The 25502-nt window shown below is 53.6% G+C and overlaps 1 protein-coding gene across 1 annotated transcript in view; it reads right to left on the bottom strand.

The window, feature by feature from the left end:
• The window catches only part of LOC111156437 (transmembrane protein 132C), a 196597-nt gene that overhangs the window by 56194 nt on the left and 114901 nt on the right, over positions 1 to 25502 (bottom strand). Inside the window, exon 5 of the mRNA XM_022517341.1 lies at positions 3085 to 3268. Within this exon, the coding sequence (XP_022373049.1) occupies positions 3085 to 3268 (184 nt within the window). The remainder of the gene's footprint in view (positions 1 to 3084; positions 3269 to 25502) is intronic.

The following is a 25502-nucleotide window of genomic DNA, read 5'->3' on the forward strand; positions in this document are numbered from 1 at the left end:
CTGCCCCACAGGCTGCAGATTGTTGACGCCTCTTCCTGGGCCTGTAAAGTCAAGAGGAATCATTGTCCAACCTCAACGCATTAGCAGCTCCCGTTGGTAGGTGATGCCTTCTGCAGTGAGGCTGCGCTGCCTGTGCCTGTCCGGGGAGTTTCCCATCATGCACCACGCCCCCCTGCTCCTAGACTCTGCACCTGCGACGGCGGGGGTGGGGGTGGGGGTGGGGTGGGGAGGCTGGGGGGGGAGGGGACAAGATCCCCAGGCTCCGCCAATTAGAGCATCATCACGGTCTTTGACTTCCGGGATTGGCCTCAGGCTGGCCACGTGACACGAGCCGAGCCAATCAACTTCCGTGGTGACATCATCGGGTCCACGCTGCACCTGCAGCCCCGCAGCCCCACCGCCTGGCATCACTCAGGACTTTAAAAACCTGCAGCTCACACCTCCAGAGTGAGACTCTGCGTGCGAGGAGAATCTCCGGGAGGCTAGCTTGAGAACACTATTCTAGACGTCCCAGTCCCGTGAACCGCTGGAAGTCGGGCTGGGGGGGCCGTGGGACCGGGGAGCCCCGATGGGCGCGCTTCCTGGAACCGTCCTGTGATGCCGCCCGCGCTCGGTCAAGGCGCTGACAGCGCTCGGGGGGGGGGACCAGCGGCCTTTGAAGACCCAACCCAAGCTTTCCGCTTCTCCGTGTCCAGCTCTGGCTGCCTCGTGGGACCACCCACGGCTGCCTGCTCCCCACGCCCAGGGATCCTCACGGGGTTTGTCCGGGTGCGGCCCTGGCAATCATTTCTAAAGCCTCCCAGGCGATTCGAAGGGGCTGGCCAGGGGGGGACAGCACTCTTCCAGGTCTTCTCCAGGAGGACTGGTGCGCTTTCCCCAGAAGGAGCCCTCAGCACATGCTTCAGCCGCCGTGGACCGTCTGGCACCTGCCTGCTCCACAGGCTCCACAGAAGGCTGCTCCTTCTCCCTGTGGCCAGCGGAAGTGGCTACGGACCACTCAGAGCTGGACGGGAGTGGCTGCGGCCCCAAAAACTTGATTCAGGGAGATAAGCAGAGGCTGGGTGTGGTCCCGAGGCTGTTCGCTTCAGAGGCCCGTTTGCAGACGGACTTCGTTATTTGGATAAAAGGCATTTCCACTCCTTGCATCCCAGGTCTTGGGAGGAGCCCTGTGTCCATTTGCCGCCCGGTGTCTGTTCTCATGTTTTCTAGCGAAACGAGCCCAAAAGCTCTCTGCTCTCAAACTCGTGTGGTTTGTGTGGCTGACCTGTGCCTTGGTTTGGGTTTTCCCAGAAGGATTCCATCACAAGTGGTTTATTGTGAGGTGCAGGCCCCATCGGTCGGGGACCATAGCAGGTATTACCCCGAAAGCAACCATGGGCTGTGACTGCAGCCTGACGGCTCTGGGGAGGGCGGAGGTGCTGATGTGGAGCTTCCGCCTCAGAGTCAACGCTCAGCTGGGCCTGGGGAGCCGGACTCAGTGTCTGCCCGCTCCCACGAGCCACGGTGCAGAAAGCGTCCTGGATGGGGGTGCGCTAATCCCTCGGGGCTCGCGTCCTGGACGTGAGATGGAACTCTCAGGTGAAAATGAGCGAGTGCTGGAGGTGGGAGGCAGAAGGCGAGGCGAGGGTATGGAGGGAGGTCCACGGCGTCTGTTGCCACCCGTGCAAACTCTGGGGGTGTAACACCCCCGCCACAGGGACTGCTCTGGGGAGACAGCATGACTGCCAGAGGAGTCCTCGCGGCAGTGAAACCTTTGTTGGGGTTTCGGGAAATGAGCCAGGTGCCCTTCCTGGGCTCGAGGCTTGAACTGTTTGGCAGGAACAACGGCTGCGATCATGAGTTGACGCAGACGGAAGCCAAGAGGCAGGAAAAAAACCAGTTCTGGAGACGGAGCTGAGTCCCAATCAGGCGGATGGGAGGCCAGGATGGATACTGGACGTGGAGTCACACAAGCGAGCAGATTCTCACTGGGCTTAAGCCAACGGGGTAGTGTTTTGTCACACGAAATCCAAAGAATCCTAATGGATGTATTTCCCAGCTTGGTACCGATGACGCCTGCTTGCGCCAGAGCTGAGCAGAAACTGGTTTTACAGTTTCCGTGCCAGGCTCCACGTGAGGGCAGGCGGATTCTGGCAAGGACACTTGTAGCTGAACATCAAAGGACTCTCCATGTGCCTCTGCCATGCCATTCCCTTGGACCTCCAGGCAGGGTGTCTCCGCGGACAGGCAGGTGCAGGTGAGCGACCACGAGCAGAACTGCCGTGTGGCTTCCCACCATTCTCTCTTCCTTGCTCGCTCTCAAGTGGCCACGGCGTTGAGCCAGAAGTCCTGGCTGGGTTTGTGCGTACCATAGCTGTGTCGTGGTCCATGTGGATCAAGGCCATGGTGACGCACCACAGAATGAGGCACAGACCATGGTGTCCACCCAGCCCTCCCCTTGCACCCTCTGGAGATCTGACGGGGCCACAGGACTCCTTAGGACCAACAGCGTGTGTGTGTGTGTGTGTGTGTGTGAGAGAGAGAGAGAGAGAGAGAGAGAGAGAGAGTCACATGTCCCTTCCAGGCCATTGCTTAAGAAAGCACGCGACTCTCCAGCTTCTTCTTCCTCTATCACGGAGACCATGAAGGCCACGTGTTCCTGACATTGGGGCTACAAGACGGCAAAGGGTCCATCCATCAAGGCCCCCGAGACCCTGCATGGAGCAGAGCCCCACCACTTCAGCCGTGCAACGTTCAGCCAGGATCACTGAGGTTGTGCGGAGCACCTGAGCCTCTCGGGTGGTTTGCTGGGGCCGCCCTGCCTAGCTTCTTGGACGAATATACAAATTGGCCTCCAGTCTCCTTCTAAAAAGGGAACAGGAGGTCAAACAGGACTGGCGTAACTAGAGGAGAAGGAGGTCCGTAACAAACTGGGATGCAGTTAGAGCGAGTGTTGGGGGGAAGCAGGAAGGTAACCCAGCTTGACAAATGATACGGCGATGCCCTAAGGTTGGGGGGGTGTCGGCGCCCCCGAGGCCCTGGCGGCTGACATCCTGGGACAGAAGGAAGGCCCCAGGGGCGCCGTCGGGCCCACGTGGGTCTTACCGTGGCTAGGGGAACGATGGCGGCCAGGTCCTTCTGGCTGATGAAGATCTCGGACACGGCGGTGTCGGTGGTCCTCTTCCGCGGGTACTCCACCTGCCAGGTGATGGGCTGCGTCCCCGAGAGGCTGCTGAAGCTGGCTATTTCAAAGTTCATCTGCACGACCTCACTGAACAAGCTGTTGCTTCTGGAAAAGGAGTGAAGGAGAATCGCGTTGAGCTTACTTTGCCCCGTGGAAGGGCCCTTCTCTCCCCCTCCCATCACCCCTGCCACAGCAGCACCTAGAGTCCAAGGTAAAGGTCAACACCTTTCCAGGGCAGCACCTGGACAGGGAGTCACCTCCACATGAGGGACGAAGATGCCTGGGACGGAGCAGCACCCACGGGGGAGGAACAGGGCGGAGACTGAGCACCAGGTGTGGAGCGGTGAGACCAACAGGGACCCATCTGCCGCACCCCTGCAGGATGAGCCTGGAGAACTAAATGGACTCCTTGTTAGCTCCGTTCCGCGGCTGTGCCCGATGCTGCAGACCTAGCGTTTCCTCCGGTTCTCGAGAGGCAGAGAGGCACCGCTGGGCTCTGGGACTCCCCTGCAGCTACAAGCAGCCCCGAAGCAGGTCGGGCCCCATCCTCGGGGACGCACACTGGGAAGCCGGGGAGGACGCAGCTGCTACAGGGGGCTTCCGGGCAGGTGTGTGCTCCTGGCTCTTGTGGGGCAGCCGTGGGGGCGGTTTGCGCTCATGGGCCCTTGGGCACTGGGGCCAGGTGGACGGGTCGGCTGTTTCCTTGCGGGAGCCTGGCAGAGCCTGCAGGTGTCTTGCCTCTTCCATCCCTGGCTCCTCGTCCCGGCCCATGCCGGCGGCTCTCCTGGAGACGGTGTAAACCACCTCACATCCTCTAACACACCCCCTTCTGCTTCAAGGGAGGGGCTCTTTAGCTAAGGGGGCTCTCTGGTCCCTAACAGAGGCTTCCAATCAATACCCTAAATCAGGGGGACCCCCCAGAGCTGTAACTGGAGCAAGCTTGCCCCAGCGATTGTGATGCTTTGGGAACTAATGAAGGTCCAAGCTTCTCATTTTTCAGACAATGAAATTCAGGCCCAGAAGGGGTTTGGAAAAAAAGGCCTGCTCACCACCACACAGAACCAGACGGAAGGCGGCATTTCAGGACCCCTTGTCCCCATCCCGTGTTCTCTGCCACGGCAGCTGAAGGTCAAGTGAGGAATCACAGGCAGGACCCCAAGCGAGTGTCTCCTGTCTGGTGGGCAGCAAACTGTGGCCTGGGAGCCGAACGGAGCCTGCTGCTCATTCCCATAAATCGTTTCATTGGAACACGGCCCCGGGCATGTTTACCTTGGTCTCTGGGGTTTTCGTGCAGCAAGAGCGCGGCTGGGCAACAGCATTAAGTAACGGATGGCCAGCGGAGCCCTGAGTCTTTGTTATCTATACCTTTATGGACAGAGTTTGCCAGCCCTCATTTAGGAAGTCAGGAAAGGGGAACTTGGAGAGGTTCTGGGAGCTGCTGAACAGATGAAATCATTACTGGTGGAAAGGAGAAGGAAAGCCTTTCTGGGCACACAGCGGGGTCTGCGGGGTGGACAGGATTCTGGGGAGCTGGGTACTGCTGCGTGGACGGGGGGCAGGTCGCAGCATCTCCTGCTCCATCTACCGGGAAGGCTACATGGCTTCAGGCGAACTGTAGGGAATTTTCTACAGCACGTCAAGAAGGAAACAAGTATGCTTCAGAATGCCATCCCCGCCGGGTGCGGGTCCCACTCTTAAGGGTGCTGGGGAAGCCCTTCTCTTTGCTGAGGCCATAAGGACACACATGTACCCAGTCTCTGGGGCGCTTGCTCAAGAGCCAGAATGCTAATTCTCCACCTCATCACCCTCAGCTCCGCTCGGGGACTGGGGCAGGAGGCGACAGGGAGGTCGCCACACTTCCCAAAGCCCTGGGACTCCTGAATCTGCCTCATGCTTTCTGGGCCAGAAGCGGGGCCCAGACAATCACGATTTAAGAGATGCTGGCTAGCACTCTGGGAGGGAACATCAATCCAGCGTCTGGTGCATCCATCCATGAGCTGTGCGAGCTCAAGAGTGACTTGCCTTGAAAAATGAGGGAGAAGTGTCTGGAGTCTGGAGCGTTTCCAAACTAAGAGCCTTGTACTTGGTCTGCAGCCAAGGCCTGCGGGGGTCTGAGCCTCCACAAATCCTTCCCACTAGCTCTGGCCCAGTCTCCCTCTTCCCTGGGTGACAGACATGCTTTTATTTGGGGGTGGGGGGCACTGTTAACCTTGCTCTCTTAGCAAGAACACTCGCCTTGGCATCTCCATATCTACAGCAGAGCTGGGCACGGGTTGAAACATTAATGGTTGTTTGACGGCCTCTGCTCAGCAAACTCACTTAGTGACGGGTGAGGCATAAGTCCAGCCGTCTCAAGACCCACTGTGGCCCCACTGGGACACCCAGGAGCTGGCAACACGCCTCAGCCTACACCCATCTTCATTTCATTATAAAACTCTTTTTTGACCACTGTACCTGCTGACGCCCCCTTCTGAGGCTCAGTTTTGTCATCTGGACAACCGAGATGATGGGATTCTCATTGTCCAGGGAGGAAACGGGCAGGCAGAAGGGGCCAGCATGACTTACACCCTGGCCGTGTCCTCCTCCATTGCAGTTACTGGAAGGGAGGCAGTCGTGTTGGCAGGAGGAAAGAGAAGCCATGTTTCCCATTCTGACTTAGAAAGATGCTATGTTATATGATTTTTGTGAGAAACAGGGTTGCCTTCCTGGGGTATTCTGCTCAAGGTAATGTAAGAATAAGGACATCAAGTCTTTGTGTAGGAAATGTTCTTTGTGCACCAGGCACTGGACCAGGTTCCGTGCATCCATTATTTTAAATCCCAATAAAAACCATTTTGGAGATAATTATGGTTTCTATTTTGCACAAGTGTGAGAGCAGAGACTGTCTCGTGTTCCCACCCCGCAGGGAGGGTGTTCACACTACTTGGCTCTCAACCATGGATGGAAGGCGATGACTGGGGAGGTGTCTGTTGGAAAATTATCACAGCCCCTATTCCCCTTCCTACCATGTGTGAGTCAACTAAACTGACTCATGGTTTCAAGATAGAAAAATTTTCAAAAGCCACAATTTGGGGGAAACTCCAGCTTCCTGGGAGTTTCTGGGAAACTCCAGAATCCTGGGTCAGAGGGACATCAGGATGGTGCCGGGGACAGAAGTCCGACCCACTCTTGCAGGAGGCTGCCAACCTCAGGCCAGGAGAAGAAGAAGCTGTTCTGTGTCCACAGTGACCTCCAGAATGTGCACGAGTGAGAGGCCAGGTGGGAACAGCCCAACAGTGCCACGAACCGTGGGGAGGCCCCTGATGACACGTTCTGACTCAAGACAAGGAATTCCTTTGGGAAGAAAGAATCAGCTTCCTTGCTGGTTCACTTCCATCAGTCCTGGCTCTTCCTACTCCCCCTCCCCCGACATGGCTTCCAAAGGTCTCATCTCCAAACACTGCATAATGGAATATATCCAAATTAAAATGAACTGAGCCATATTTTGAAAGAGAAGACTTCAGCAGCACTAAGGGGAGAAGGGGAAATGGCTGCTGTGGTCTATGGCTGCTGTGTGGATTGTGACAGATTTTTTTTTTCCTGGAGTTTCTGTATATAAAATCTCTGAATTTTAAAATATAAGAACCTTAACCTTGTAGCCACGATGTGGCTCAAGCAGCTGGCTGTCAGTCTGCTCTCTCTGGCTTTGGAAAGGGGAGGGGGGTCCTGCACTCTGAGGCAGCATTTCATAGAAGAGCTGCACGTGGACGTGGCAGGTGTTGGCCCCAAAGACGATGCAGAGGGTTGATGATTTTCAAACTGTGATCCCAGGACCCTTAGCACACTGAGGCGGTGACGGGGGCAGCCGTGGGACTGGAGGTGGTCCTTAATGCCATTCCCTTATGCCCTTTACTCCTGCAGCATGAAAAGCAAGCCCCGAGCTGAGCTGTTGTAATCCTGGGCCTCCAACAAGTACTGGGTTAGGAGAAGAAGGAAGAAAGAGGGGGAGGGAAAAGGTGGGAAGGAAGGAAATGAGACACAGGGGGAGGGAGGAGGGAACTAGGGGGTTGGAACCAAGACTATAATGTGGGACTCTGCGAAGGAAACATGGAACGTGGTATGATCACACTGTGGGCTTCCAAACAGACTTTCTGAGTTCAAATCCTGGCTTTGTTAGCTGGGTATCGATGCACAACTCAGCCTCCTTTTGTCTATTTGCAAACTGGGGATGCGGCTCCTTCCCATTGCATGGAGTTGACATGAAGGATAAGCAAATGAGTGAAAAAGTACCATGCACTTAGGACAGTTTCACACTAGCAAATACCAATAAATGTGAGCTGTTCTCGTTTTTGGCAGGACTTGAAACTATGCTTGTTCTCAGGGACTCGATGTCTGACTGTGTGAAGTCACCTTTAAAACATGTCCCCTAGGGCTGGTCTGGGAGCTCTCTGAGAACAAGCCACAGTAGAGAAGCTGTTGTCCGCCACTCATTGCAAACTGGGATTCATTCCGATTTGCATTTACTCAGTAGCTGTCCCTGTCAGACCCAGTACCGTGGTATGACACATTTCTCTGGAAGATGGAGACCAAGAAAGGAAGAATTTTTCTGCAGTTCCCTCCATGGTCAGTGCTCTCCTGCTGTCTCTGAGTTGACGGAAACCTTTGCTAAGCTTCTGTCTTAAAGGGACTAAGAGCCCTTGATGCCCGCCCATCTGGGGCTTGTGATACCATTGGAGTAATAAAGAGAAGAATTTAAACACTTAGGTGACTCCAGAGAGCGCCCATGAACCACCACTTGCTAAATCAATAGTGTAGATTTATTGCAGTAACTCTTGAAAGAAATTTTCAAAATTGGCTTAAAAAAAAAGCTCTTTCTCAAAAACAAATAAATTCCCCCAATAGTCATAATATAGTTTGGGCCACTGGAAACACAATTTATGAAACCTTTTAGCTATTGAACTCTATCTTGTAAGAAAATGGAGTCTGTGAATGTATGTGTGTGTGTGTGTGTGTGTGTGTGTGTGTGTGTGTGTGTAGAAGCTAGTAGGGTTTTACCTCCCTGCTATGGGGTGTATGAGACTTTATCAACCCCTGTTGACAGCATAATGCCTATAGAGAGAAATAAGGCTAACAAAATGAAGAAATCAACCTTGTAACAGGGAAGCCAGTCCAGGAGAATAGAAATTCAGCCTGGGCTTTTATTTTATTCATTCTAGTTCATGTGAATTTCGTGAAGGGAAAGGACACAAACTTCCCCACCAAGAAGACTTTATTAGGTCATCCCCTTGACCCCAAGGTCAGTACAGATGCCCTGCTGCTAACTGGGGGCTCTCTCCATGGTGCTGAAGGATAGCAGTTCAGGATGCGATTTGCAAGCAACAGAGAGCACCCTGGGCAGAGTGACAAAGAAAAGGGAATTTAACAAATGCCTTAAAAGGACTAGAAAGTGTGGGAAAAAAGACACGGAGAGGAGATGGGAGCAGAGGAAAACTACAAAAACCTGGACAAAACCAGTTTTGTCTTCAGAACAGATGGTGCCAAAACTAACTGTCCACTGTCTTCGATTCTTGGCATCATACATTCTAGGGTGGTGTGGAGATACCTGACTGGCTGGGGTCACACCCCCTAAAATATGCCAAGACAGTGGGGAAAGATCTGGCCCGCTCTTGAAGGAGTCTCCTCTTTCATTCCTGCTCTTTGCAATTAGCGTGGAGGACAGAATTCAGGATTCAGGTTCGCGGTGAAGGGCAGACAGGAGAGAAAAAGCCTTGAAGGTGGCCCTCTTTCTAAGCACCCTTGGACTGGATTATGAGCTTGGACTTAAAAAAGATTTTGCCTTCTCTCTATCTCAGTCCCCAAAGCGTTAAAATGTTACAGGAGCAGGTAAGTGTATGAAGGAATGAGGAAAAAGAGTGTTCTCCTGCAATCACATGGAAACTAATGACATTGCTTCAAAGGAGAATCACAGCCCTCATGGAAATCATCTGAGCCTTCTCGTCCTATAAAGCAGGGCTCTCAGACTTGGCCGAATATTATAATTATCGATAGCTGGGTCTACCCTGGACCAACGGATCAGAATGATAAGAAGTGGCTCTCAGACATTAGTGTTTTCTAGAACTCAGGTGATTTTAAGGTCTGGCCATGGTCAACGATTACTGCCATACACAAAAAGTTTCTCTCTCTGTGATTACCAAGCACTTCACTCCTAAATGGTCATTACTTTTTTGCTTCCTAATGTTTATCCAGCAGTTGTGCTGGGGATACGTTTCAACCATGCGCTCTGAAATCAGACACACAGGTTTGAATCCCGACTTCATCCTTTCATGGGTTTGGGAGGGATCCTGGATAAGCTACGCGACCCATTAGTTCCCAGCCTTGGTAGCAATCTTGAATTATTTGGTGGAGGAGCTTTAAAGAGCTGGTGTCTGGGGCTCACCTCTGGGATTTTACTTTCATTCATCTGGAGTGACACCTGGTATTCTTAAGGACTCCCTCAGTGACCCTGATATGCTGCAGGGTTTGAGAACCACTAACTTCACCTTTATAAGCACAGTTTCTTGATCTGTGCTACATCGACCTCCTGAGACCACTGCAAGGATCAATGGCATGACATGTGTGTAGAGCTTAGAACACACAAAGCAAGTATCTGCTAAGTGCACGTTGTTACTATGATAATATTTCTGCTGCTCAGTAACCTGGCAGGACCTGCCAAGCTTGGTCCTTCTGAGATCACAAGTTCTGGGATTTGCCAAATGCAGCATGTGGGGGAAATACAGGACCTTACCCAAGCCTCTCAGGTCCTGACCTAACCTTCCCTCCGGGTCAAGTTCACAGCCAGCTGTGCCCCTGAATTTGGCTGGGCCAGATCCTGTCACTTATTTTCCTTGCCGCAGCATGACAGATGGATGGGAGCCCAGGCTTTGCAGACAAAGCCCTGGGTATGAATTGCATACCTTGCTTCAGATCATTGTTCCTATTACTGATGTCCCCAAACCTCAGTCTCCTCGTCTCTGAAATGAGGATCCACACACCCTAGGAGCTTGGCGCACAGCTGTGTAAATTTCAACAACTAATCCAATTAGCAAAAGAAGCTAGGGTACGTGAGAGAGACACAGGTCAGCTGAACAGAACCATGGAGAAAGCAGAGTCCTTCATAGGTGTGGAGAAGAGCATGGAGGCATCCAGTTCTGCTAGACCCTTCCTGGTGGAAAATTTCCCCACCTGGCCTCCACGGCTCCAGGGATCCCTGGGCCACAAAGTGGCTCCGCTGTGGCCATGCATTCCTGCTAGCTTTTATTTTCTATGCAGCCTACAGTTTCCTAAACCTAATACACCGGAACCTAATATAATTCATTTTCAAGCAGCTAAAATTTTAGCTAAATTAGGTCACACTTCAAGAAGTGCAGTTGCCAAGAGGACATCAGGGGTCTGGGTAGAAGAGACGCGAATCCATACCATTTCCTGAAGTTCTTGGGGTTCTTTAGCAACCATGGGGGGTGGTTCCTGGTGCTGCCACAGTGATCTCTACACCCAGGGAAAAGCACTGAGTCCATCCCATCAGATCCTGTTGGGCCATGAGGATTCCCAGATGCAAGACTGTATGGAGGGAGAGAAGACCAGCCATCCTAGCTCCAAGCTCCATAAGAGAGCTTCAGGAAAGCCAACAAAGGGATTGCACAGAGAAGTCCTATTGATTGTGAGAAAACATAGTTGTTTGAAGACAGTGAACTTGGGACAGTTTGTTACACAGCAACAGAGAAGGGAATCGGTCCCTGACTGATACAGCTCTTTCATGACCTCAGTTTAACCTCTGTGCCTTCCCAGCAGAATATGGCAGAGGTTGAGCAAAATCAGCTTGGGGTGCTGTGGCAGGGAGGACCTGAGAAGCACACCCCACTGCCTGGTCTCCCAAGGCCCTGAGCGGTGCAGGGGAGCCGTAGGATTTTCAGCTAATTCCAGGGAAAGTCACTGAAGTCCGCTGCCAGAGAGAACGGAAGCCGACCCAGACCTGGCCTCCATCTCCCACAGAGGGGCACCTGGGGTGCACTCAGAGATCAGGTGGAAACATGGAAATGTCATGAATGTCAGCCCCAAACAATGACCACACCCAGCACAGGATGGCATCCCTGAGGACGAAGCCAGAAGACAGAATATCTATCTGAAGACCTAACCCCACAGTCCCAAGTCACCTGACTCTTCCCACCTAGGCCAGTCTTGACAGAAACCAGGCAGAGCTCAATAGCCCAATGGGCAGGGTTTAAACACAAAATGTCTTAGCAACCTTGGAATCAACCAGATTAACTTTTCTGCTACCGAGCAGAAGGGGGGTTTAAGGCAGGCATCAAGTGCAATGACAGAGGAAGGAACAGGGCATATATGCTCTTTGACATCCCAGAGTTTGCAGACTGGAAACCCACCCAGTACTGTTTTTAGCAGACGTTGAATAAGGCATAACAACCGAGTGACTGTCCTGAGCCTTGTGTTGGGATTAGCAACTGGGAAGTTGCTTCCATCCCCCACATCTTGATAATGCAATGTCTCCCCCCTACCCCCCCACTGCTCCTTGTCTACCATTTTTGTCAGTTTTTTTCTGTTCTGGCCTCTGTAGGATGACTCAAAGACTCCAAGCTCCTTTCTACCTCAGTGCCTTTGCAGTTGCTTTCCCCAGACACCACAATGCTCACCCATCACTGCCCTCGCCCTATTATCCATGGCTCACTTGGCCACTTTATCTGTATCAGCACACGACACGTTAGACATTTACATGCATCTGGTCCTTCACCATCTGCCTCCCCCTCTCCAGCACGAGCCCGGTGACAAGGACACCGTGCTGCTCACTGTTATAGCCTCCCGATACACCACAGCACTGACCAGAGGAGGTGCTCTGTAAATATTTGTTGAATGAATAATGAATGAGCGATTGCTCGGGGAGCCAAGTTCACTGATATTCACACTTTTCTTTCCTTCCACTGGTCAGGTTAATATTAATTTCCACTCAAGGAAGGAGGCGGAGTCCCTGCTTAGTGGAGAGAGGGGGGATTCAGAAGCATCCTTTGAAGCTATCAGCCTTCCCAGAAGGGTTGAACTCCTTCCAAGACAGAAGCCAAAAGCAGAGCCCATTGGAGACCTTCCAGGAAAGACACGCTCCAAGGTCCACTCCTAAAACTTTGCGTCTTCCAAATATCACAGAAGACAGAAACTGGATCTGCTCCAAAGCACGCTACTGAATTTTATGCCTGCTGAGCTCCGCTAAATACATAATGAGAGCCCGAATTAACTATGCAAAAGTATAATTTACGGTTAATGTTTGTAATTGATGAGCTGAGGGTCTCGGTGGCAGCAAGAACTGCTCAAACCTGAGGAACCAGAGGGACTGGGGCAATTTCACTTTTAAAATGGAATGTGTGCTCTGCCCAGCACCAAGCCGCTCATCTGTCCAGTGTTTACCGAACACCTGCCTTGCGCCAGGCAGGGTCCTTCGAGATGCTAGAGACACGGAGGGAAGGCACGGCGGTCCTCAGTGGGTCACAAGCTTCCACGGGGAGCTCCCCCAAACCTGCTGTCAGTTCCCACGCATTTGGCTAAAGGCTCAGCGAGGACACTGACCAGAGTGAGCACAGATGCTGCCGCACATCACGGGGCTGCTCTGCTCCCGTCCCCGGGCCCCTCCTGCCGCTTCAGCTGCCGTGGGATTTTCTGAGCACTCAGGATCACAGTGGAATGGAGAAAGGAGTCTAATTGTTGCTCTACTATGTCTCTTTGCATTGAGGGATCTGCATTTTCCTCGGGAGAAAGCTACACTACCCATCTCTGCCCTCCTATTGCATATCCTCAGACCCAGCTGCATGATAGAATTACTGGTGAGCTTTTAAAAAAAGCAATGCCTTTTAAAAATACCTCTTTCCCTGTCCCCCTCAGGTTCAATGAATCTGCAGCAGCAACAATAGCTCAGACTGAAAGCACCAGAGGGGATAGGACTGTTTCCTTCGGATAAGTCTTCCTAGGGTATCCCTATGTGCAGCCAGGGTGAAAAAGAAATGTTTAGTGGCTTATTTTTTGTTGTTGTTTTAAGGGAATAGCTTCAGATATAGAGACCTGGTTCCCACAGGAAATTCAGCTGCAGCGACACAATGGTGTCATCCAGAGCAGAGACTCGGGGGCTGGCCCAGGTGTCCTGGTGCCCCATCTCTGCTTTGGGCTCCCCAGGGCCATGGGAAGCCCCCACCTAGCCCTGCAAAGGCTCATTGCCGGATGGATGCTGCTTACGCTGTGGTCATTGGTCTGAAAATCGAGCCCCCGCTGGGGAGTTCTGCGAGGGACTTTAACCGTAGTGATAAAGGCTCTGGGAGGGCAGAAAGGACTATCGAGCTGCCAAAGGCCTGGGAGATTATCGATGGGAAGAAGATATTTCAACAAGGGACCCGGGGAAAAGGTGGAGCCCGCAGGAGCCAGGGCACCGGGGATAGCTGCAGCCACATCGAGAGTGTCCCCACAGGAACTGGAGCAACAGGGAGGGACCCAGAGCCCGAGACCCCCAAGGGAGCACAGAAGGCACGACATACCCTGACTCCTTCCCTCCATCCGGTGTCTCTCCAGAGCCTCCCACTGACTAACCACAGCCAGACCCGGTTGGCATGGGATCCTGGAAACCGTTCAGTGTGGCGGGGTCACAGAACGAGGGAAGGGTAGGGAACGGACTGGAGACAGACAGGCAGACAGCTGGCACACATTCCCTCCAAGGCCGCGCCCAAACACCACCTGCTCGGCAGGATGTGCCACCGCATTCCCCGGGAAACCTGCAGACCGCTCGGCTCTGCGGCTCGCGACAGTGGAGATCGTCTTCCAGCAGACATTCCGCCCGCTCCTCTGGAGAGCCTGGTGTTGTGCTGGCCTAGGCTGAGCGAGGAAGGCCAGGCTCTTGCCCTGACCCTGGTTTGACCGTAGGACCGGAGAGGTGGGCCATCAGAGGGCCGCCCGAGAGGCTTGGAGAAGGCGTCCCCGAAACAGTGATGTGTGAGCTGAGGCTGGATGAGTGGGGGGGGGATGCCAGGGGAACCAGCAAGGGGTATGTGAGGATGTGGAGATCCTTCCTGGAACCAGGGAAGACCAGCGGGCTGGAGCCAACGAGCACAGGTGTAGACACAGTTCCAAAACGGGGGGAAGCAAGCTCGAGGCGAGGTCAGCACCCTGTCGCTGCCAGGAGTGCAGGTGGTTGTGGGGGGTCACTCGCACCCATTCCCCCAACATTTTAAAATCCACGGTGTTAGTAAGAGCTAGATCCACGTTTTATGTTAAAAAAAAAAGGGGGGGGGGAACGTGAAGAAGGCATCATCCTCGGTATGTGCGCTCCGGGAATGGGCTGTTCTCCTCTGCCAGCCCCCAGCTGGTGTCCAGGAGGGGCGAGAGAGTGTGGAGTTTGAGATGGGAGGACAGGCAGGACAAGACCCAGGGGGACGGTGCAGCCTTGAGGGAAGGATGTGCTGGGGCTACTGCTGGGCTTGCACACGAGGTCGATCCCCACGAGCAGAGCGGGCAGCTCAGAGCACAGTGATGGCAGCCGGCACGCAGAGGGGCAAGAGCTCTGCTAGTGCTGGTGATGGAGGGGACGTGTGGGCATGGCTCAGCATGAGGAGCTCTTTCTTTACCACTTATTTGCACACTCGTGTGTGAGTTAAAAAGAGGAACACTCTGCCCGATAGGAAGGGCTCCTGGTTCCTTATTTAGGCTTTGGCTCAAATTCCCATCCTCACTCCCCAGTCTTCCCCAGCACAGGAAGCGACAGCATACCCCCACCCCCCGACCAAATGTCATCCCTTCCAACACGCCCTGCATCTGTCCACGGCTCTGTGTCCTCCCTGTGACAGCTCTCATCCAGGCCGCCGTCCTCCCTCTCCTGGACCACTGTGGTTGTCCGGGCTCCCAGACTCCAGTCTTGCCTCTCCACAGTCTCTGCTCAGCTCAGGAATCGGAGGCATCTCACAAGGCCATGCACATCCTTGAAAGTCTCTCTGGTTTCCACCCTGGGGAGATAAAACCTAGAGCCCCCTCCTGGACACGTCCTCTCCCGCCAATCTCGTCTCCTGCCTCCGTTGCTGCACTCTGGCCTCTCCGGGGCGCTTGCAGCTCCATGGACATGGTGAGCTCATTCCCACTTTTGTGTCTGCTATTCCCTCCAGCTGCTCTTGGCATGGCTGGGTCCGTCTTGTCACTCAGCCTAGAAGCCAGGACCTTCCAATGCCTGCACGCCCAGCTCAAGGACGTGCTCTGGGACCTGCACTCCAGGACCGATCCCGTGGCTAGGTTTTCATTTCTGCGATGGTCCCTGCTGGACACACTGGCGTTCCTTTGTCCCTTTTCCACCTTCCCCGCCACAATGTGAGCTTTTCGAGATGAGAAACTTCATCTGTCTTGGTCTCTGCTATACCCCCGGGGCCCAGAGTGGCACCTGGTGAGGCAGGAGGAGATGCCTACATCTTTAGCAAGTGAATGAATGAATGGGCTGCTCGGCCGTATCCCTGGCTCCATCATTCCTGGCTCCATCATTCCTGGCTCATGTCACCTTTCCCGTTAGCCATCCCTTCTGGAAACTCCCCATTCTTTCCTAACAACATTTCCCGGGAACGCTGCAGAAGGGCACATCTGACCGGCTGAGCTGATTCAGGGAAGCTAGAGTGAGCGGAAGCCATGGTGGGGGGTGGGGAAGGAAACTCACGTCTGGATGCGGACTGTGGGGAGGAAGTGCTAACTCCCCACGAACCCACACTCTGTCACTGCCCACCGTGGAGATCATATGAGGCCTAGGACCCGAGGGGCGACTCAGCTTCCCTTGTAGACTTCCCATGTGGCTTCCAGAGGCCTGTCTGCCTCCCAACGACAGGCACGGGGCCAAGCCTCGGGACTCAACTAAGTGTGTTTGCACCGTGCGGCATGTCCGGCTTCGGAAAAACATTTATTGAGTGTCCCTCAGAGAAACTAGATGAGCTGAGAAGAAGTACACCCTCACAGAGAGGGAGGTCTTCAGTTACGCCAGGGGCTGTTCCTCGGGGAGGACGAAGCCTTTCACTCCGTCAGCGTTACAGACGGCTTCAGCAGGAAGAGCTGGCGAGTGGGGAGGGAAGTCGGGCGGGGCTGTCCTGCTTGGTGCGGGGGGAGCACGGGTCCCTCAGGGCTGTGGCTCCCGTCACCCCAGGACCCACATAGAAGCAGCCCAGGTTGACAGGACACTGGGTCAGGAATCGGGATGTGGCCGTGACCCTGGGGTCGTGGACAGTTCTGAGTCAGAGCTTCTCAGTGTCCATCCGGTTTATACGATTTGACAGCACGGCGTTCCCTTTTGGAGAAGTCCTCCCTCCACGTATACTAAGCTGTGATGGGAGGGTCCCCCACAACCCTTGAAAGATGAAGTGGCCGAGTCCTCCTTTGTCCTCTTCTCTATGGCTGGCCTGGCCTCACCAGCAGGACGCGTCCCACGGGGACCTTGCCAACAGGTGTGGCAACAAAGGGACAGCTGAGTGAGCTCATGATTCCAGCCGATGCCGGCTGATTTGCCTCGAAGCCCCCGTTCCCATCACTGTCACTTGGCTTCAGTCTCCCCTTTAGTAAAAGGAGGACGTGGGAAAATGGCCCGCTATCCCTGGGCCGTGCTTGCATGCTCAGGGCACTGTGGGGCTCACCCCACGACCGATGTCTGAGCTTCCGGGAGCCAGAGCCGCTGCCTCCCCCGAGCTACCTGCGAGCCGCGTCTCCCATTCATCTCGAAAGGGTTCCTTGTGTTCCTGCACCGGGGCAGGTGGCGTGACAAGCAGGCAGATGCGAAGAACAAATGCCTCCCCTGTGAGCCTTCATCAGACACAGCAGGAGAACCAGATAACGGGGAAAACGCAGTGGATGGAGAAAGTAACAGAGGATCAAAACCGTGTTTCTCCACCGCGTTCTCGGGGGAGAGGAGTTTGTCTCTGGGCTTGACGGGGTGCACGGACCCGCCGTAAGGAAGGAATGCGAGCATGCTGGCGAGTGGCTCTCTCCCTCCTCGGATGAGAGGGAAGCAGTCCTGGCGAATCTGAGCATCTGGTCTCCCTCAAGCAGCTGCTCCCGGGAGCCGGGGAGGGGGTTTTGGGGGACGATTTTCAAATCAAATACACTGAAGCCGGGACCGTTTAGCTGAGGTGATCCAGGAGGACTTGCAATTTAGAAAAAGCCATTCTTAGGTGCCGGCAAGCTGCCCGGAGAGAGAGTAAAGATGCTGAAGTGAACCACGTCCTTTGAGAAATCAGTTTAAAGGCTGCAATTTTGTCTTAGAATAAGCTCCTCGGAGCTGGACTCCCCGGACAGACGGCTGCGGGGAACTGAATAATACTGTGTTCACACTGGCAATGGAAACATCATCCTCGCTGAAAAATAATTTCAATCCCGGGGCCCTCGTGTGCTCACGCATCAGGAAGCCCCCACGACAGCTGTTTTGCTCACTCGCTGCAGATCTCCCGGGCCAGGCGGCTTGGAGCCCTCGAGATGCAGGCGGGAGGTCTCCGGGCCTCTGCCCAAAGCACCATGTGCACCCTTCACCAGAGAGCTACCGCAAGGCCATTTTGCAGGAACGGAACCAGGAACAGAGCACAGCCCCTATTTCTGCTGGAGCTTTCCTTCTCATGCAGGTGTGCCGGGGGCCATCTGGGGTCCGGGAGGAGGCTGACAGCACACACACCCACAACAGGAGTGCCTGCCTCTGGGGCCGGACAGGGGGGAGTCCAAGTGACCGAAGCTGCCCAGGTAGGTCAGCACTAAAGAGAAGCACCGTGAGTCCAAGCACCTGCTGCTTGGGTGGGAGCCTGGCGTGCGGGCTCAGCGGGCAGCCGTGACAGTGATGATGGACAATCGGCACCCATGCACCCACGCAGACCTTGCCGCGTGTCAGACACCATTCTGGGCATTTTACAGGACCGCTTGGTATTCATCAGAGCCCTTTGAGGCAAGTACTGATGTTATCCCTACTTTCCAGATGGGGAAACGGAGGCAGGAGACGTTCAGGTATGCCACCTGAGGCTGCACTGGTACCAGGGGGGTGGGACTTGGACCAGGCTATCACATGTTCCCGTGTCAGATAGCTACTCCGAGCTCCGCAGAGTCGGTGTGGGGGAACGCCGCTGCTCCCTCCATGTCGGGAGCCGATTCTGCATTTCTGCACAGCCCGGCCAGTCTTCTGTGCTGTGGAAAGTGCCCGGGAAGCTGGAGGCAATGGACAGACTGTTCCCTGGCCAGGAAAATGAAGACAGTGTGGTGCTGCATGGTAAGGTCTGGACAGGTGTGTCAACAGCCCCTGTAGGTGTCAGGGTGCCCTTATAAACTCTGTATTTCTCAGAGACTCCCCCATGTGCCCTGTTCCACCCAGGACCGCTCTGCATCACCAGCCCCATAGACCGGCAGCTTCTCAGTAACAGGAATGCATTTCCCACAGTCCTGGAGGCTGGAAGTCCAACACCAAGGCACCTGCAGATTCAGTGGTGAGGACCTTCCTCCTGGTTCATGAGGCAGACGGGGCAAGGAGCGCCCGGGGTCTCCAATTCCATGGCAGGTCTCCACCCCCATGACCTGACTCCTCCCCAAGCTCCCACCTCCTCACACCATTAGGATTACACATTAGGGGTTAGGTTTCAGCATCTGAATTTGGGGGGATACAACATTCAGTCCACACACCCAGCCACCCCAGCCTGGGATCCAGAGGGGGGACGGGGACACTATTGAGAGTGGGAAGCTCCGGCTGCACTATGAGTAATACATTGTCTCAGTCTGTTTGCGTCCATTGTTTCCTTACCAGTTGATTTTGCCGCAGCGTGGCAAGCAAGCCTTAGGTGTTGCTTTCCCATTGCACATTCAGACTCCTAAACTGATGACAAAAATGGGCAACGAATAACAATGCAAATCTATGATGATAAGCTGGGACAAACTGCTAGAACGAGGAGGTACACAGGGAGCTCGTCATAATGGGGTGGGAGATGTGGGGAAGAGCAGTGAAGATCAAGAAAATCCAAACTGCAATCTGGGGAATGAACAGAGGCTTGCTAAAGCACAGCTAGAAGCAGGGACAGCATGTGCAAAGGCCCTGAGGTGGGCGGGACAGACGAGAGTGAGGGTGCTTGTGAATGAGGTCTAGACAGAGGGATGCATGCTGTAGAAACATCCGGCCTCGATCCTGGGGCAAGGGAGGCCATCTCGGGGTTGGGAGCAGGGGAATTGCCAGGAGATGGTTACTAGGAGAGTCCTAACTCTGTGCTAACTCCCGCTTTCTTTCTTGTGTCTCTTGCCTTTGCGCTTTGCATCAGGAGAGCTGCCCGTGTTTTCTGTCCACCTGGGGAGTCTGTTGACCCCACTGCATGTAAGGAACCAGCACCCAGGACCCCTTGAGGAGCACGACACCTGTTGACATCCTGTCGGCCATCCAGCACCAGCTGAAACCCAGCGGGTTACACAGACCGGCTCCCATTATTCATCCATAACTTGGTAACTAGATCGAGAAGTACACACATACATGTCTGTTTGGAGAGGGATCTTAAGCCATCCATTGCTGGAGCTTTATTTCTCGATCCTCTAGACTCTGGTTCGTTTCTTCATCTTGAAGACGGGACACATTACAGTGTCCACCACACGGGGTCTGAACCTAGATGAAACGAGTCGACATACATCATGCGCCTTGGACAGACTCTGGCCCAGAGCAATCGCTCTCCCGGTGCGAGAGAGCCAGCCGGCTCCACACTGGGGTCCTTCTGTGCAGGTCCCCAAGCTTCAGATTCAGAACACACACCACGGGCATGCCCTTTGGCCAAATCTAGGTACCCTGTGTTCTACTCTTTACTTTGTTTTCTTCCTATAAATGGTCTTGTCTTTTTCTTAAACTTACATTCATGTATTGAACGCCAGCATCAACAGGGAATGTTCTGGAAGGAGGACACATGGAGAAACCGACTCCATTCCCCTTCCTTCTCTGTGGCCTAAAGGATCTGTGAGTCATGCCCTAAGTGAAGAGCAATGAGCACAGACTCAGAATCAGGCTCCCTAGGTCCCTAGTGCCGGATGTCCTGTCCCTCCTACTTCCCCTTCCTCCCATGCTGTGATCTCTGCACCCAGAGGCCATGAGCACCTGCCAGGAAAACTCAATCTGTCTCGGAACCCCAGGAGGCTGGTGCCGCAGACAGGTCCCTGGGATGGAAGCTCAACGCAGCGGGGGAGATGCATTCAGGAGGCAGAGAAGCGGGGGCAAAACCAAGAAGCCTATCAGCCCAGCCTGCTTGTCATGTGGGGCTTTCCCTACAACGTGGGATCAAGTGCCTTCAAACCCGCCATACTGAGAAACACTCTCCTTCCTGCTTCACTTTGCTTCCTGTGTAACCCTGGCCTCAAGTTTCCTTCCACAAAAGACATGATTGTTTCTCTTAAAAAGAAAGAAAACAAAACAAAAAAATAAATAAAAAGAGGAAGCTGTGGGGGAAACATCTCCCCCATCATAAAGGAATTCTGACATCAGGAGACGGTTTGGCGGGTTTATCCGCTTATGTAATAGTGGGAAAATGTGAGTCAGATCCCAGTTCACCCTGGAGCTGATCATCCTTTCTACCCACAACAGAGCAGAATCCTGGTCTGGCAAACTAGGTCAGAGATTGCTAAATATATACCGCTAAGTATATCTTCATAACGTCTATGCTGTATTTCTATAAACACAGTATATCCGCATAAATACATAATATAAATTATGTATCAGCATGCCTTATGTATTTATAACATACTTGTGAGGGTATATTTGGCTACTGTAATTATTTACCCTTTTTTGACACCTCGGAAAGATACTGTTAAAGGCAGCAGGTGCACGCGGCAACAAAACATCAAACACTGGCAAACAGAAGATGTTGAAAGGGAGTTTCGCTCCCGTCCCCGACTCTTCATTTCTCAGCCCCCTTCACATTGGCGGATATACATTTATGTCATTTCCACCTTTTAAATGTTTCATTGCAGTTAAATACATGTAACACACCACGTGCCATCTTGCCCACGTTTCGAGCGAAGAACATTTGCGGCCACCACCACCTTCGTCCCCAGGACCCATTTCATCTTGGCAAAGGTAGAGTGTCCCTGTGAAACACTACCTCCCCACCTGCACCCCGGCCCCTGCTGCCCCCTGTGGAGCTTTCTGTCTCCGTGACGCCTCATGGACGTGGGGCCACACAGTCTGTCTTACCGCGACTGGTTTCCCTCACTCCGCATCTCGTCCTCTAGGTTCATCCACTAAAACGGATGCTGAAGCAACCTTCACTTTGTTCACCTGCCGTGTTCACACGCCACACCTACGGTGTGGTGCCTTACTTGTTTCACTTAGCAATATTCCCTAGAGAGCTTTCCGGTCAGGGGATACCCACGTAACTCCTTTTAAATGGCTGCGTAATATTCCCTTAACAGAGGTGCCAGAATTTATCTGACGGGTCGTTTCCAGCCCATTTCAAAGCATGCCACAAGGAGTGTCTTTGCGTACTTGCAAACCTATGCATTCCTACAAGGGGACCTGCTGGGTTGTAGGTTTGGGGCCTTTAACATTTCGTACTATGGGACTGCTGTCCAAAGAGACTGTGCCACGTTATGATCGCAATAGCGATATCTGAGACCATGCATTTCCCATATCCGTGGTTCCTTGCTTGCGGGAACTCAGGCTTTAGACAAGTGACCAGCCTAACTCACGGTGACAAGCAAGAAGGCAGTCATGAGCCCTGCCTCCTGGATGCAAGCCTGGTTAGCTAGGTACCCCCGAACCTGGGACGGATTTTCCCAAAGAAGACATGGCACGCACGCGCGCACACACACACACACGCTTGTGCATGCACACACACACACACACATACATAGTCATGGTAAGAATAATAGTGAGGGAGAAAACTTTGGGAGGTGATGGGTCTGTCTGTCGTCTTGGCAGTGGTCATGGTTTCACGAGTGTACGTACTTCAAACTTATCCAGTCGTACACATCATGTGTGTACAGCTTTTCCTGTGTCAGCCAAACCTCAATAAAGTGGCTTAGAAATGAAGGGAGACATTGTAGCTCCTGCTTTGTGCTCTGGGGAAAGCCAACCCCTGACTCCCCAGGGACCGCCGGGGGGAACCGCCCACTGAGCCACAGGGAGCCTCACAGAGACCTGAGGCCCCTCACCCCTCTCGCCCCGGCAAGCTCCTGGCTCTCAACAGCCAGCCCAGATCAGCCAGCCGCGCGCGGCACGGGCCCGTCTCGGATGCTACAGGTGCTGGGGAGAAAACCGTGTCAATGTCAAAGGTACAACATCAGCGGTACCCCCCTGAGGCTACCCCAAATTACAGAAAAACAGGGTCTGGAAATGAAAAGTGGGGCTTCCTGTTGGGTAGCAGTAATTCACAAATCATTCAGAGCAGAGTAGAATATGTATCAAAGGCAGAAAAGGGACTCTGACCCCCCGTGGCACCTGTGAACCGGGACACGCTCTCCACGCTTCTTGCCCTTAGCACGTTCTCGCCTCAAGTACTTTTTCAGGGTCTCTGCTCGCCTGACCGATGGCACTACCATTGCTCAAAAGCGATTCGTAATTAGAGACACAAAGTCAAACGTGTTTGGAAGTCAGTAGTATATACTGGTTTAATTAGCTGTTTCCCTGTTGAGGAACACTTGGGTTGTTTGCCGTGTTTTACAAATAAAGCCTCAGGGAGTCAAGTCTTGACATCTCCTCCGAATTGCCCAGTGTGACCGCTGGAGAGTAGAATGGTGGCTGCCTACGAGCCGGACACTTACTTCGACACTGGACAGAAAACTCCAAGTTGTTTTCCATGGAGTCTGAGCCCACTTCTAGGCCCACGTGGGGGTGCTGGGAGTCTGTTTTTCCCACACTTCCAAGGGGAGAGATCATTAAAGGCTTGAACTGAACTGACCGGCCTGGTGAGAAACAGGACCCTGTGGTTTTGATGTACATGTGCCTGGTTCACAGAGAAGCTGAGCACGTCCTCTGAACTTTATTGCCCATTTCGATTTCCTTTTCGGCAAATATCCTGTTCCAACTCTGTCCCTGTTTTCCATTGGGTTGTTTCCCTTTTTCTTATTCTTGATACTACCTCACGTCTGTTACCAGGGTTGCAAATACCTTCGACCTCTTCTTTACACTCCTGGGTCCCCAGCGAAGCCCTGTGGTCCCTGCGGCCTGGGGTTGGGCCGCTCTAATCCTTGCCCCTCGGAGATCTGGGTCCCCGTGGGCCACATGTCTTCGTGGTCAATGAGCAAGTGCAGGGAGGAGGTGCATGCTTGGGTCCACTCAGCTTCTGTACCTTTCCTCCGCGCGTACAAACCGTTCTACATCATCCCCCATTCATCTCTTTGGGGAATGTGAATAAAACATCTGGTTTCTCCACTTCCTCCTGCCTGTGTCCTTTATGACTTGGCACCACACGGATCGCCCTGAAGCAGAGCCCCCTCGGGCTATTGCAGTAAAAAGAGAAGATGAGAAGCCGGGGAAATTGACATCAGCTGCCTTGCTCTGAAATGCACTCCAGCTGGGTCTCAAATGCGTCTAATATCCTGGCTGGCCCCTAGAACAGCCAACTTTGCATTTTTGAAGACCGGGGAAGAGGTTCAGATCCGAGAAGCCTGGGATTTCTTTTTTCCTAACTGCCCTGGCGAGGGTCACCCCTCTTCAAAAGCAAAGTGAGCTAGGCACCATCCCACAAGCCACTGATGCAGAGTGCCCTTTGCAAACACACAGAGGAGGGACTCCTCTCTCATGGCTGGAAGCAGCAGAAGGCTTCAAGGGGCCCCATCACCCACGCAGGCTGCACAGTTTCTCCAGGACGGGCTGTGTTTTGGAGAGCGCTGTGATTTGCAATTTAAACGTTTCTTTTGTTCCAGAGCAGTTTAAAAAGAAAGAAAACAAACTTCAAGAATGGGGACCCCTACTGCACTGTGGTAGAGTCTGCAAGACCCACCCACTGGCCCCATCCACACTGCTCACTTGCAATGCTTTTTTTTTTTTTTTAAAGATTTGATTTATTTATTTGACAGACAGAGATCACAAGTAGGCAGAGAGGCAGGCCGGGGGTGGTGGTAGAGCAGGCTCTCCACTGAGCAGAGCAATGCTTTTTATCTGCCCATCGCCCCACCCCCCCACCCCTGCCCCATCCCTGACGCGCCAGAGCCCTGATGGCTTCTCCTATTAACTTGACTTCCCTTTACTTCTCAAGAGCACCCTCAGCTTCTGGAGAGTAGAAGGGTGTTTGCTGCAAACTACTGGTTCTCACCCAGGGGTTAGTTTGCCCTCACACCCAGGAAACCACTTGGCGATCTCTGGAGATATTTTGCGGGGTCACAACTGGGGTGGGGAAGTGCTTTCCGCACTCAGTGGTTAGAGGCCAGGGATGCCGCCCCAAAGCCTACAAGACACGTGAAAGCTCCTCATGGCAAAAGAGTATCCTTCCCAAGGTGTCAGGAGAGCCAGAGTCCAGAAATGCTGCCATTGCGGGTAAATCCCGTAACCAAGCGTGGCAAGGTGGGTGGGCGAGGGGTGACCCTCCTGTTGGGAAAGGGGGACACTCTCAGCCCCTGCCTTCAGCCCAGTGCATCGCTGTCATGTGGGATGCTTCTCTGTCAGGTGGGATGCTTCTCTGTTCTTTCCAACAGACTCCAGAAATCTAGAATTTTTTAAGGCAGAATGTGTTGATTTAAAAACCTTTGGGTGGAATTAATCAAATGCCTGATTCCCCAATCTGGACTGAGAGCTTGGGCTGCTTCTCTCCAGGCTCCGGGGAAGTCAGACAAATCTGGGCCAGGACCTTCACATAGGTGACATCCTTCCCCCAGGTCTCCCCAGTGTTACTCCGTTCTGCAGATGAGAGAGCCGAGGCCTGCGGAGGTCAGTCCTCTGCACATGCCTGCCGGCATCTTTCCTCACTGCTTGGAAGGCAGTGCTTGGTGGTCTCTGCCTGAGCTGTGGCCTTCTGCTGGCCTTCTCCTTCCTCTTCACCGAAATCTAAGCTGCACATCCAGCCCCAAACTAGTTACACTTCCTCCAGGAAGCCTTCCCTGACTGCACCCAGGCTGTCCTCATCTCCCCTTGGATTTGTGCAGCCCTGTGGATTGGGACAGGCATCCTGGTTGATTTTGGTCAGTACCATGCCACCTCACCTCCCCATTGACTGAGCCCTTTAAGGCAGGTGCTTGTCTCCTCATCCTTCTCTCCCACCTGCCCTGCGTGGAGCGTGGCACACATAGGGAAGGCATCATTTCTCTGAGTGGGCTCTCTGGGTGTCGCTTTGGGCCAGTGATTCTGTCACCCAACACATTTGGGAAGCAAGAAGCTTCCTTGCTACAGGACTTA

Source organism: Enhydra lutris, unplaced genomic scaffold (genome assembly GCF_002288905.1).
Source record: "Enhydra lutris kenyoni isolate GAN:26980312 unplaced genomic scaffold, ASM228890v2 scaffoldscaffold46, whole genome shotgun sequence".
Classification (NCBI taxonomy): domain Eukaryota; kingdom Metazoa; phylum Chordata; class Mammalia; order Carnivora; family Mustelidae; genus Enhydra; species Enhydra lutris.